Source organism: Centrocercus urophasianus, unplaced genomic scaffold, assembly GCF_019232065.1.
Source record: "Centrocercus urophasianus isolate 14NV4802_14NV808 unplaced genomic scaffold, USGS_Curo_1.0 seq_38, whole genome shotgun sequence".
NCBI lineage: Eukaryota > Metazoa > Chordata > Aves > Galliformes > Phasianidae > Centrocercus > Centrocercus urophasianus.
Window position 1 is genome coordinate 2,938,304 of NW_024884955.1, and position 14,623 is coordinate 2,952,926.

The following is a 14,623-nucleotide window of genomic DNA, read 5'->3' on the forward strand; positions in this document are numbered from 1 at the left end:
TTAAAGACTATTTGAGAACAGTGTGCAAGGCTACAGCAGCTGGATCAGCTCTCTGAGAACTGCTCACCATGGATTCATAAGCTTAGCTTTTAGAGTATCTTTTTTTCCTAATTTACCATTGTCAGTGGTGAAGGAAGAAAAGATACCTTTGCATGGCTACAGGACCGTGACAACACCTCACTGCTTCATTGGCATCAGGCTACCCTGAAGAAAAGGCAGTAAGAGAGATTGTACCTGTGCTGGGAAGCAAAGTGCTCTGAGATTCACAGAATATGTGACCTGGGAGCCCCAGGGAAAAGTACTTTCGATGTTCTTATTTACAGCAAGCCTTTCAAACCCTGCACAGGCACTGTGTGACCACATGAAGGGCTCAGCAGACCCAGTCCTCCCCCAAGAAATGGCAGATGTTGTTTCTGGGGATGAAAGCATTCAGCCACAAACAAGCTGCTCTCTGCTCTGAAGAACCAGCCTTGCTACGCATGTCAGGGAAACAAAGGCCCTTCAAAGGCCAATATTTCAAAATGAACAGAAGAAAAACTGGCTTGTTAGTTTGGAGGGCCTCTCTCCTTAGCAGCTGCAATACCTGTCTAAAGACAGCAAGAACAAGGCAGTGAATAAACAATCATTCTCTAGACCAGACAGTGCTGCGCCAGGTGAAATACTGCACACTCCTCCTGATACAAAATGTCAGCACTGATGGAGGTTTATGCGGCCTCTGCTGTGGTCACACAGAGTGCTTCTGCTTTGCCAAAAACACCACAGTCCTTACAGACTGGTAGCAAAAAAGAAAATTCTGTGGGATTTACCAGCTCTGGTAAATCTGCAAGCACCCAACAGAGGCTGCAAGAACCCACCAGGTCTTGCACTGCTACCACATCTGTTAAATCATAAATTAGACTTCAGCTGCTGCTGAAATTCCCCACGCAGACCCGAGCTCCAACCTTACTGCCTGCTCACCCACCTTACTGCCTGCTGCATGAAGCGATCAGGATCTACAGCTGAAAAGGTCGTGAGGACAGTCCCTGTGGGCACACCTTCCTCCAGCCTGATCAGCTTGTGGTTCGTTGGGAAGTACGGCGCTTCGTTGACATCCGTAACTGAAATGGTGACTCCTGCTGTTGACTGGAAGGACATCTGGATTCCGCTGGCCAGGGGTGCTTGGTTGGATACCATCACTGTCAGCATGAATGCTCTGTTCATCTCATAGTCGACTGCCTGAAACAAACAAGCAAGCAAGAATAGATCCAAGCAGGGAATAAATCCTACCTTCTGGCTGAAAGCTGCAAGATCTAGAAGACAGATGATATGAAAGTCTTTGCCTCATCTCATTTCCTTCTGAGCACAGTCCTTCTGAAGGGGTAAATCCAGACCAGCTTCCGTCCAGCAAGGATTTGGTCTTCCAGAATTTCGAGGGCCAAATAGTTAAAAAAAAAACACAAAGTAAAAATTGCAGCTGCCAGGGAGGATTTGCCCTGTATTGGCTTCCAATGCTAAGCAGTTTCCAAACCAGAAACTGCCAGTGTTAGTTTAGCATTGAATGAACAAACCCACTGAGGGTTTGCTGTAAATGCAACAGGCAGAGCCTGCTCAGAACCGTTCTATTTGCACTCACAACTGCTGACTGAGTAACCAGGGCAGCCTGTATGGATCCATGAGCCTGAAGTGCTCTCACTTTTCCTCTTTAGTAACATCATAAGCAAAGGTTCAGCCTCAAGGAACAGCACCTGGTCAGCTCTGAGGTTGGTTGTGTGCTTGCACAGATCTTTCTTGGGTGGTCATAGATCTCTGCGTACACACATGTGAAGATGCTGTGTCTGAGGAGCCAGAAGGAGTGAAGAGCCTTTGCTGGCACAACTGGCCAAACAGCAGCAATATAATAGTTTCCTATCCATCCCACTAATTATTATGAGGGAAGTTGCTAATCATCTGCCAGGGAGTCTTCAGTTATGCAAGATCACACCTCTGTTTGTTAAACAATGCTGCAATGTATGAATGTAGAAGCGTAACCATTCTTGCTCACAGCTCAGTGCTGAGTTGCTTGGTGTAAAACGCCACAGCTCCAGTGACTTTGGTACAGCCATACAGATTTACATCAACCAGAGTTGGCTTCTGTAATCTCTTTAAAATACAGCATTGTCAGGAAAGAAATCAAATCAGAGGAGACTACAACAGAGAAACAAATTTCAGGGGCAAAAGGTAAAAGAGTGGAATCTCTATTCAATTGAAGTGCAAATGCTCCTACTGCTAAATGGTTTCCTGACAGGCAGGGCCAACATTCAGTAAATGGAAGGAAGCACGAAGATTCCCAGTACACCCACTGGCATTGACTCACCGACTTCTGCCGCATTCAAAATAGATGGATGGTAAAAGTTCTCACTTAAACACTATTTGAGGCCTCAAAACAATTCGACTAATACATTTCCTCAATTCCTTACACGCACCTATAATTCATGTTCCTTCATTCTCTACTTTTTCACGTGCTGCCTGTTTGCTAGCCTTGTCATGGACAGGAGCACCCGGTCCCTGCATGAGCTCCCAGTGCTGGGGGCAGCTCTGAGCAGCACTGGGGGCTGATGCAGGAATGAGTTCCTTGTTTGATGGTGCACTGGACGTACATTGACTGCACACAGATCTATTGGATGTGGGTTCTTTAAATCTTTTTTATATTTTTTCCTTAAGATCTGTTAAGCTGCTCATTCACCTGCTGTGCTTCTTTCCTGGGAGCTCCAAAACCAGGGATGCAGAAACACAGCACAGGGACAGGATTCACCCCACAACACCCACCCCACAGGTTGTCCCAGAGTCACCTTTTTGTCTCTGAAACACCTGCCTGCAGTTCCTGCACGTTCCCCTCCTTCACGAGCACCTCCTGCCCAGAAGCAGCAGAGTGAAACCAAGGGCTTGCCACGTGTCCCTCTTTACTCAAGGTACTTTTAACTAAAGAGAACAAATTTGCCTTATGTTATTGTTGAAGCAAATAATAACTGCAGCTTCAGAAGCATCCCCATTATAAATTCACAGCTCTGATTCATGCAGAGTTTATAATAATGTTTCACTCAGCCAGCTGCCACAGGGCAGCCACTGCTGCTCCTGGAGATTGTCTCCAGACTCTGCAATGTCTCAGCTGTGTGAGAAGTTACTCTCTCTCCTTGATCAAGGCTTCCTTTGAAGATTAGGGTCTAGTTATGGAAATGGTTTGGAAAAGACATGAACAGAAAAAGGAAATGTTATGTTTTTGGTGACCAGACTGGAGCGGCAGATGCAGCTTTGCTGAGAGCAGCTGCAGAATGGCCATTGTGAGCTCCATTTGAACTCCAAAGGGCTTCTGGTTTGGATTCTCTACAACATCCCCTTCTCCGCACTGTCTGTGATTGCTATAGCCCAGATGCAAACCCCTTTCCTTGCAGCGGAGGGGAGTTATGTATAACAAGCCTAAAGAGTCACATGAAAAATCCAGCTGTGTAGGGTCTGTACATAAAAGGTTCATTACTTGAATTAATTTGTTACCTGTGTTATCAACCTATACCAGGGATTAAACCAGCAAAAGCCTGCTCTTGCACTATGAAGAACAAGTGCTAACTGGCCACCCAGTCTGGTGCTCATACATTCCCCTAACCTTTAAGCATATTCATTTATTAACCAAGAACAAAATATTTCAAAGAAAGTGGAATCCTAAGAGCCTTCCCTTCTTCACCATGAAAATTTAATCACAAGAAATTTCACTCGTTCTCCTTGCTGAAAATACACCAAAAAGCCTCGCAGGCTTGATAAGGGTAAGCAACTCAGGGCACCCAGGAGGATAAGGTAAGGTTATATACAGAAGACATTCAGTGCAATTTCAAGCTTTGAGCTCAGCTTGACAAGATAGGATTTTCATGTGGTTCTTTGCATTGTGATCACCGTGGGTTACACAGCAGTGGAAAGTCAACACCAGCATCTATGGGGTCTTGACAAATCTGCCCCGCTTTTTGCTTGCATGTTCTGAATAAAGGATGGTTCATTATGCAAAAATCCTTGCGTAGCAGCAATGATCTTGTAAATCCCTGCTCTTCACTCTGACATGGCTTTAAACTACAGTCATGATGCTTCACTAGATTAAGAATAAGAGCTCCTCCCTTGCTTTCAGTCAGAGTACTGGCATTTGAATTTCAGACCAACTGTCGATATGGACACAAGTCAAATAGTTCCATTTTACTTTGTGGAATGTTTTCTGTTTAGGCAGAAAATATAGACATATGCTTATAGGTATACTTAAATGCATAAACGTGTCCATACACATTTGCATCTAGAGCTACTGCTAAGCTTGAAGCAGCATTGCACAAGATAAGGCTGTCAAATGTCATTACAGAGCAATAAAGGGCGATAAATACAAGGACCCTGCTGAAATATCATCTAGCAGGTAAAATGATGTCTTCCTTAAACTTTCAGCAAAGTGGCACCTGCAGACACACACTCATAGCCCAGGGCCACAGAACAGGATGAGCTCGCAAGCTCACACGCTCCTACCAGCATTAACTCACCGCCATTCCTCTGGTGTCACTTTTTTTTTAATATCCAAACTGTAAGTACTAAGAATGACTGCAACTTATTAGCTACAAGGGAGTGGGACTCCTTTTTTTCAACACAGAGTTATTCCTTAATCAGCTTGCTCTTTAAACACAGGTGCTCCATCCTAAGTAGTTGATTAAAACTTTCTGTTCGAGCAGGCCAGACTTCTCAGAAGTCTTTGTTCATGCCAGCACATATTATCCATTTCAGATGCAGTGCACAGTGTGTGCAGTGCAAACTCCCACAGATCACAGCAGCCTATTCATGATGCCTTCATTTTCGTGGCAGTCACTGGGAGCATCCATAGGCATCTTTTCTGGGAAGAGATTCAGCAAATGCTGAATGAATGAACCCAGTAGTTTCTGACTGTGTGTAATTACTGCAGGAGCATTCATTGCCTGGGCTGCTGGTCTCAGGGAGTGGGGAGCGAGCTCTCAAGCAATGATAGAGGCACGTTCTCTGGAGGCAAGAAGGGAAACAGAATTTGACACTTGTAAAGACCTGGAGGGTTTGGGCTCTCCTAATGTTGACGACAAAGTATACAGGAAAGAAGAGGTAGTGAAAATTTACAGTCTTATTTCTCAGAGTCATTGGACAAGATCCACTGAAGATCTAACACATGGAGCAGCCTTCACTTAGGATGTGGTTCACACTGTGTGTTTATTGCTTGATTGTAGGAAAAGGAAAATTTCTGCAACCATTTTTTTGCTAAGCAACTCAGAGGAAAATCTCTCTTCTTTTCTTCTGTTACCAGGAAATTCATTGCTTCTGAAATCTCTCCTACATTCCTTGCAGATCAGTTGGCTGATCTCCTGCAGTGAAATGCCATCCCCTATTCACAGGCTCAGAAAGAAGAAGGTGCAGCCTCTGCCCGAGGCATCAAGTAGGGCAGGACTGGGCAGTCCTGGTACTAGCCCCACTGCCTGAGCTCAAAAGGATCAGGTCAGGCTCTGATGCAGGCAGCTGCCCTTGGCATGTGAGAGTTTATGAGAGCTTACAGTGGGAGAAACTCAGAATCATTGGCATAGTAAAAGTATTCAGGACGCCCACACAGCAAGGGGGGAAACAACAGATTGAAGCACTCGTACTCCCAGGTAGAGAAGGCATGAAATAACTGCAGTCTTTGGGCAATTCTTTCAGCCTTAGTGAGCTTAAAGGGTGAGAAATATGGCTTTACTTCGGCTTCCCACTTACCTTGACCACAGTTACCATGCCCTCATTGGTGACAGGGTCTGTCCGGATGGTGAAGTGGCCAGAGGGGTCCCCGCTGATGATGCGGTAGATGGCATTCCAGTTGGGAGAGTGAGGCTGGTCCCGGTCCATCACTGTCAAATTTGCAACCACAACCTCCACTCTGTTCTCAGGAACTTCCCCCGAATACTGCAAATAAAAGACAGAAGCAGTCACAGATGGGACTTTTGGTTCTCATGGCCATGTCCTCTCTCCCTTTAAGCAGAACACAGACACAGACCTCAGTCCATGCAGAGGACCATGGGGTTGCTCGTTGTGAGTTGACTTGTCCCTTTCTCACTTTTGCTGTTCATATATCCCCAAGCCCTTTGAAGCCCAGATTCACTTTTTGGTCCAAATGAGAGGAAAGTCACTCTCACCCACCCACTGCCCACATATCAACAAATGTTTGAGGAAAAACAGAAATGTTCCTGATTCACTGGAGCAATCTGAGAGTTAATGTCAACAGCAGGTAAAAATGGAAGATTAAAATATGCCATTTTTATGATGACTACATCCCTTTAAAATAAGGTATTTTGCCTCCCTCAAATTTCAGTGAGAGCATTTTATTGCATCTTCAGAGAATTTCTTTCTTTCGTGCACTTGATTTGATTTTGTCTCATTATTTAAAGTGTTTCTTGTGATTTTGCCACTGCCCTTCCTGGTGCTTAATGCTCTCATTTAGCACTGATTTTCATGGAGCATGTCCAGTTCAGGCATATCCTGACGCATTAGCTGCATTCTCTCTGCTTTCCAGGCCTTGATTTATCATATGGCTGATCAGGGATCCTGGCCTCTGAAAACTTCCAGTATTTGGAGCTCAGAAGCTGCCAGTAAGACACATTCCCAAATTTTCAAATGTGCTCATCTCTCAACGCTGCCTATTATCGGCACTTGCAAATCAACACTCTGATTGACATATGGCAAATTAAACACTGGAGAAATGATAGGAGCTGGCTCTGAGTCTGCAAGTGAGAGCCTGGCCCCAAACTGCAGGAGCAGAGCACTCCGAAAATCTGGCCTTTGGTGTTCACAAATGCCAGGTTATGTAAATGATAATAAATCATTCCTTTGTTAGCACAAGAGTCCCTTCTCAGTACTAACCCATACGCATCCATCGACGCCCTTCAGTGTGCTTATATTTACTGTATATTATTACACTACTGCCAGCAAAAATATTCAATCTGCCCTATGTTAATGTAGATTTAAATTTGCTCTTTAGTGGTATCTTGAATGGCATTTTGCCCTCTTTTCTGGTACGCACCTGTCCTAAACAAATTTTCATTAGTGAATGCAGATGGTATCTCTTTCCAGCCATGCTGAGTGGTGGGGAAGAACAGTAGGAAGCTGAGAGAGGATTCTAGTTCCAGCACATGCTATAGATCTTTTTATTTCCCACAGTTTCACTCGTTCTTTGCGCATTCTCTTGCTCAATTTGAAATCTCTGTGGCACACAGCTTAAATAGGGGAAATATCATATGGAAATTTATCAAAAGCTTTTTGAAAAATCCATTAGATTATGTCATACGTACACTCCTATTACCGATTTTGTCTGAAACCTGCTCAAAAGAACTGAAGGAGATTACTTTAGCAGGATCGTCTCTTACTAAATCCACGCTAGTTATCGCCTATTACATTACGTTAATGTTGTATGGCGTGCCAGCAATGACAAGCTGATGAGCTCCCACTCTCTTCGAGTAGATGACAGCACTGCTAACATCACAGGATCTTATCTGTTGCAATTTCAAAGGATTTAAGCATGTTGTGCATCTATTGCCAATCTCTGACCTTGGACCACAGTTTTTGCCTGCTACCACCAGGTTTATGCCATGCAAAAACAAACAGGATTAAGAGAAAGCTGTCAACTGTACTTAAGACATTGAGGAGGTCCAGTCTTCCAGGCTGCTTAGCACCTTTAGCAGATCGTAATCCAGGCGTTGCCAATGAGTTTGGCTACGTGGGCAAATACCACACAACTGCCAACAGATGTTACAGCAGCTTTTCTAAAAGCCATGACAACATCTGCTTTTGGCTTGCAGCAAAATAGTTTACACTAAGGCATATTTTTAAAATAGGAGGTATATCAACAATCTTGAGTACACAAACACATCTCAATGTAAAGCCTGAAGGAGGATCATAATCTTCCAGGAAGCTTTCTATTAGGGTAAAACTCAACAAGCTCAGCAGACACTGAGCAATCCAGGAGCTGATTCAGTTGTCGACACCTACTAGGCATATCTGGGAAATGATTTAGTCCTGTGCAGCTCTAGGGGTAGATATTATCCATATGTTTACATAGGCACATATTTTCCTGATAAGAACAATAACTACACTAGAATCAAAGGATCCATCTGAAGCTGTGCAGGTGAAGAGGGCTGTACCTCAAAAATGAGACCAACTTTTATAACCTTTGGATCAGCAGCCACTGGGAATCAAAAACATTGCTCATCTTTCCTCCTTCTTATGCTCTCCCACTATCAGTAGTGTAAATAAGTGCTGTTCATGCATTGCCCACAATTGTCTTTACTTTTAATAAAATTAAGAAATGACATTATATGGCACGTGAGAAAGGAACGATGGCAGCTCAGAGCTATGCACACTCCTTTAACATCATTCCCTCCCTACTTGGAAGTAATTCCAGATAGTGAACAATGCTTTCTTTCACTGTGCTGCTTTACAGCATTCCCACTGCTGTACATTTTCTTTCATAAGATTACAATTGATTTTCAAATAAGGGAAGCATATCTGCTCAAACAAGGTAAAACAATGGGCAACACGAGAGCTGCTAGAGTAAACATAAGATTGATAAAACACTGCTTGACCTATACATTGTAGCATTTACTCGTATTCCCTTGTAATTCATTTAGCTTCACTTTCAATTGTTGCATTTGAAGTCCTTAATTTCCAGAGTGCTTTTCTGAGACCGTTCAGAAAGACTTCTATGTCTGATTGTTACACACTCCGCTTTCCTTATGAGATAAGAATTTGTTCTGAACTTGGCATGTTTTCAAGTTCTTAAATTCTGTACTGTCTTTTTCCCCCTTCTCTCCATAAAAGCATGTGCTGGCAGAAGTCCTTTTCTCATTCCTCTAGAGCTGGCCTGTCTGAAGTCATGTCTTACTGAAAAGGTAATAATTCATTCTGATTTTCTGGTTGCATCAGATTCTACTAAAATTGTTTAATCCCAGAGTTTGTCTTTTGTCTCATCCAGCACTTGACAGCAGACAAATATCACTCAGGAGGAGTCAGGGATTGATATGGGGGGACAAATGATGAATTCACACACCTTCTTGACTGTGTGCTATAAATCTGGAGTCTGGGCTGTGAAGCCATGCACAGCAGAATAAAACCAATTAGCTCATTGCAGCCACTCCTAGGGAGGTGTTCAATTGAAATGGATGAATATGGAGATAATTATTCAGGCTTTCTTCTAAATGGAATTCCTTTTTTCTAGTGTGCTTGCCTTTTCCTAGCTGTTTTCAATAAAAAGCTGTGAAAACTTTTTATGTGAAAGTGCAGCCAGGGAACCCAACACTATATAGAGTTGCATGCCAGGCTGAGTTTGCCTCTACATACTATGCAACATAATCCTATTGCAAGCCAAATGTTTACCTTTTCCACATGCTATTTAACAAAGATGCTTGAATGCACACAAATTAATAAACAGCTACAGTCCAGCTGCAGCCATCTATGTAAAATGGAAAAAAAAAAAGCAAAAATCTCCTAATAAATCATTAATTGTGATGTGCCTGCCCAATTGCAGCGTGGAAAGAAGCAAATGCCAACCTAATTGATTGCTTCTTATTCCATCTTTATAGGCCTGCATTTTTTACTGTGGGGGCTGAGAAAGCCCAGAGGTGTAAAAAACCTCTAGACTGTACTGTGTGTATCTGTCAATGTGATATTTAGATCAATAATCTTCTTTTTTTTCCCCTTACTCCTACTGCCGGTAATTTAGCTTTTCTTTCTAGAAGCCTAATTGCCGTTTTCCTAAGCCTCGCTATCAGTTCTCCGACCTTTAATTTCCACTATTGTTTGCTGTATGGATGACTGTATGAGGTCTGCAGGTTGTCCCGCTGCACGGTTGCACCCGGCCATCAGTTTCTATGACAGCAATATACTGAACTCTGGGTTCTTGCTCCACCTTTGCTGCTGTGCATCAGAGACCACGAACGTGCTCGAATCTCCGCGCTGTGAATACAGTGACCTGATACACAGTCGTCCACATTCTGCATGCAGATCAGATTTTGAAATGTGAATTTCTTAATTCCATTTCATTAAAGAACTACTCTGTGTGCTCCTGAATGACAATCAACTTCTAAGCCCTGATGTCTGCCTGGTGTTTGGAAGCAGCCCACTGTGCCCAGCTCTGCATTACCCAGGCAGCAGCCCCTGCACCGCACATCCCTGTGTTCACTTGGGTCTGCTCCACAACCAATCCATGCACACATTGACTGCTTCAGATTCTTATATGCCATGTGGCAAATGCTTCCCCAAACATCGTCTATGAAGCCTGACACACTCCTGCCAGCTTGCAGCTCTGCTCTGCTGGTGTGAGGCCCAGCTGTCACAGAGCTTGTTCTGAAACCAACTGCTTGGGCTGCAGGCATGGCTTGCCATGGGCCGTTTAGCTTCATGCAGCCAAGCGCATGCGCTCAGCTCACCAACTTGGGGAAGTCCTGCCTCCACAGTTGGCAGTTTGTGCCACTGAAATGCACCCACACGTGCAGAGGAGCTCTCAGATCTGCAAGTAAGGCTCAAGGTAATGGCCCCTTCTTTCAGAAGCAGCAGATAAAAACCCTCTCATTTCAGCATCTCTGCCTTGAGGAAGGAACATAGAGGTCTGGCTTTCACCTTGGTTCAAAGACTCTTACAGTACTCACCGGGAGTTCAGAGACACGTAATAGTAAAAGGATATTAAAAACCCAAGAAGTTTACATGTCTGACAATGAGCACCAATTTTTTTTCATTATCAGATGCTACATTCCTGTGCTGGTCTGAAAAGATGCCACAAAAATGATGACACAAGACACTACTCTGCTGCAAGATAGCCTTTAGATAGATAAATATGTCTTATGGAACGAGGCTCAAAGTTGGCATAGAAATTCAGATATTTTACAAAAATGCATTACAACACAAAGGAGCTTTTTACAACGTTCTTATGAAAGGTTTAAAAAGAGATTAAAATTAAGTCCTTGGCATGGCATATAGCCTTGTCAAGGAAAAAAAAAATCTACATTAACCCCGTGTAGGAAAGTTGTACTTTATCTCTATTTCAAAGGCTATAAAGAACCACTTTAATCAACCTACTTGACTTTGGGGACTTACATGTCTCACTGAAACTCATGAAATCTGGCATAGCGTGATTTCCAGAACACAAAAGCCTTTAATCTGTAACCCAGCACTCTTGTACATTCAAATCCTGATACTATCTCCTTGTTAGAAAGAAAAATTGTGAATTTATCCAAAACGGGATCTCATCTCATCTAAATGATGAAGCCTTTGCAACAGTGACCTTTAACAATTGTTGCACTCAACAATAAAAGATTTTATCATCTCAGAAGCCAATGGAAACAGTATATGTTAAAAGCCCCATCTGATACACAGCCTTTTATTTTCAAGTTTTAGACACAAATACTTTGAACATTTCATTTGCTCTCTTGTCTAACACACCTTTGTTTCTTGCCTGCAGAATGAGCAGCAGGAAAAGGTAGCTTATACCTTTCTGCAGACTGCTTGATTGTCAGGTGCAATTAGTAATGCTATCTTTTAAAAAATGCATAGGTTTTAAAACAGCTGGAGGCGCCTACAAAAGCTTCATTCTTAAAAAAACCACACACACGCACACAAAAAAACCCTTTATATATATGCATTTATATAATGCAAGATTTTTGCACAGATACATCAGCACTTTACAGCAGCTGACAGCTCTGTGCTTTCCTTTAGCTGTAGCAATACAGGTATCTCAGCCCTTGGGTTGGGGCAGATCCTAAGAGCATCACAAATTGCTGTTACTTGACAAACCCATGAGGTCAGCCCAGATCAGCGTTTCAGCCCCACCAGCATGCTGTAATGTAGCCCTGCAATACTCACTGGGCTACAGAGAGGGAAAACCTTGAGGAGGGATGGCAGCGATCCCTGTGCGTGGTGGGCACCATGCAGGGATGAGCTGCACCACCTGCACCGCTGCTCCCTGAGCTCTGCACTGTGTTGGCCTCAGCTGAAGGACCTGCTAATCCTTCTGCAACTGCAGGCCAAAAGGAGCAGCCAGAGCTCAGCCCTCCTGGTGCTCACAGGGAGGCATGTAGAGATGTGCACTTCTGAAGAGACATTACGGTCATTTGTATCTGCATTTTCTGCTTGTGTAAACACTATAAATAATGCACTTCTTTAAAAGCAGGTGGCATTAATTCATCTGTTGGAACGTCAGACCTCATACTTCTTTCTCTTTCTTCAAAGTCCAAAAGTAGAAAATAACTGCAGTGTTTCAAAGACAACATCAAAAACGTATTTTTTCCAATTTACACATAAACCAGGCTGACAAAAATGATGTGACAGCATCCAGCTCCTAAGCGAGCAAAATGGACTTCATGGGTCTGACTCTGTATTTCTTGTTCAAGTGCATATAGAAGAGAACGTTTCCATTCAGGCCCTGGTAATAAAGTTTCATACTGAAGGCCCTTAAGCTGATAGATCTGGATCAGGATTTCCTTAATAACAGCCCATTTCACAAATGAGTTTTTAATTAATTTTTTTTCATATTTTAAGGCATATAAAAACTGTTCATGTGCCTTTGGGATCCAATGATGGATATTTGGGGAAGAGAGAATTTTAAGAGTATGGAAACTGATTTTTTTATGCAGGCCATAATCCCAGTAGTGAGATTTGACCCAAGATTCCCACGTAGCACCTGTCTGCATGCTGCCCAAACCTTCTCTGCACTGCAATTGAAATCTCTGTTTCCAGATGAGTCTCAGAATTAACACACTGAGGGATTTCCTTACTTTTTAATAACTGCCATTGAACTCTGCTATCAGGTGCTGGAAAACACACGAGATCTGGTCAGAAAACAAGCAAGCAGAGGAAACCTGTGCATCCAGGCTTGGATCTGGTGGAGTCACTGCAACCTGGCAGGAGCAATTGAAATATGCATGCCTGCCTGCTTAGAGCAATTCAGAGCACAGAATGATGACTAAATTAAGTGCTGTGTGATTCACAGGATTTGCCACGAGGAAGAGAGGGGAGCTGGATTTTGTTCAGTACGGAAAAGAGCATGTAGCAGAGAAAAGGAATGCAGTGAGAGATGGGAGGATATCAGGCTGAAGAAAAGAGGAAGCCTGCATATACTTGTACACCTAGGAAGGAAAACATTATTTCTTCCCTGCTATTTTATTGGCAATTAAAGCAAGTTCCTGCACAAGGCTGAAGGAGTTTGAAAAACTCTCTGATGCACACAAATTATGTGAAAGCTCTCAAACTTCCTCCCTGTTGTTAATTCTGCCTGCAGTCTGTGTTCTGACCCTTCCCTCTGCAGCTGGGAGGTGTTAAGGCATCTTGGGCACTTAGAAACGTCTGATAAGAGAAAACTCACAGCACTGCCAAATCCTTTGCTAAATCTCTCTCTCTCTTCCTTTTTTTCCCCAGTATGTCACTTAAGATTTCATAACCAAAATGTGCTTAACGAAATTCCAGATATATATCCTCTTAAAATGACAACGCTTGGAAGCAACTGTTTTTAAGGCAACAGAATATTGATGAATTAAAACCTGCCGACCCAAAGGAGCTGGCCAACTTCAGAAGGGGATTTATCTCAGTTCCTCGCAATAGCAGAGTCACAAAACACATTTAAATTTCTCAGGCTTGCATCAGTTCCTGAGATGCCGTGTACTTTTAAGGTAATGACATAATCCACTGCAAAGGGGTGTTTGCTGGGACACCTGGCAGAGGTGAGACGTGCCTGCAGGGCTGCGCCAGGGCGAGCACAGAGCTGTGCATCCCAATACCAGCTCTGTGCTGGTAGCAGAACTGGGGCACTGGGATCAAACCTTCAAATACACCATTGAGCACTGCCACAGTGCTGCTGACGGGTGCACACATGTTCCATGCTGATACAGGTACACTCATCCCACGTTGATAGCAACACTATGAGACAGGAGAGCGCAGTGCCGCACACGACAGGTGAGCAGAGGCTTATGAGATATGTGCTGTGGTTCCTGGATTTGCTCACTGCTGTGCTGAGAGCAGGCAGTGCATGGTGTTGAGGGAGCAGCCCCCAGGTGCTGCAGGAGCTTTAATTGGCTGCGATTGCACTCTCTCATACAGAGAGCAGGTGGCATTATTCTTGATTTTACACCAAGCAGTACATGTGTCCAATTTGAGAGAGACCAATAGAGCTTTTTTTTTTGATTTTTTTTTTTTTTTTTTGTGACAGAAAATTGAAATCTGTAATGAAACTATCATTCCCATTTTTTAACTCACTGGTCTTTGGCAATTTAAACTCCAAGGTCTGAAAAATTCATTACCACTAACTTCCATCAAGGGTGTTCCTGAAACCAAAATTACTTAATCAACTCAATTTAGCTTCTTGTGTAGACCTAATTCAGAAAAACTTTATCTTCTTGAATTGTTATTGCAATTAATTTCCCCCCCTTCTTTTTCTACAGCAGACGACATTTCAGTAATTAGATATTTTATAAAAATGAGTTATTCATTCAGGGTAGCTTCACTTTTATATTTGATTAATCATATTACCACCGAGGTCTGGAGTTTGTCTCGAAGGAAAGTTTAATGACCTCATTTTAATCCTTCTTTTAGCACCAGGCAGGTATCAATGAAGAGAAATAAA

The 14,623-nt window shown here is 43.1% G+C and overlaps 1 protein-coding gene across 1 annotated transcript in view; it reads right to left on the reverse strand.

The window, feature by feature from the left end:
• The window catches only part of CDH4 (cadherin 4), a 412,843-nt gene that overhangs the window by 13,335 nt on the left and 384,885 nt on the right, over positions 1–14,623 (reverse strand). The window contains exons 9-10 of the mRNA XM_042832267.1: positions 5,743–5,928; positions 962–1,215 (exon numbers count right to left, since the gene is read on the reverse strand). Coding sequence (XP_042688201.1) covers positions 962–1,215; positions 5,743–5,928 — 440 coding nt within the window. The remainder of the gene's footprint in view (positions 1–961; positions 1,216–5,742; positions 5,929–14,623) is intronic.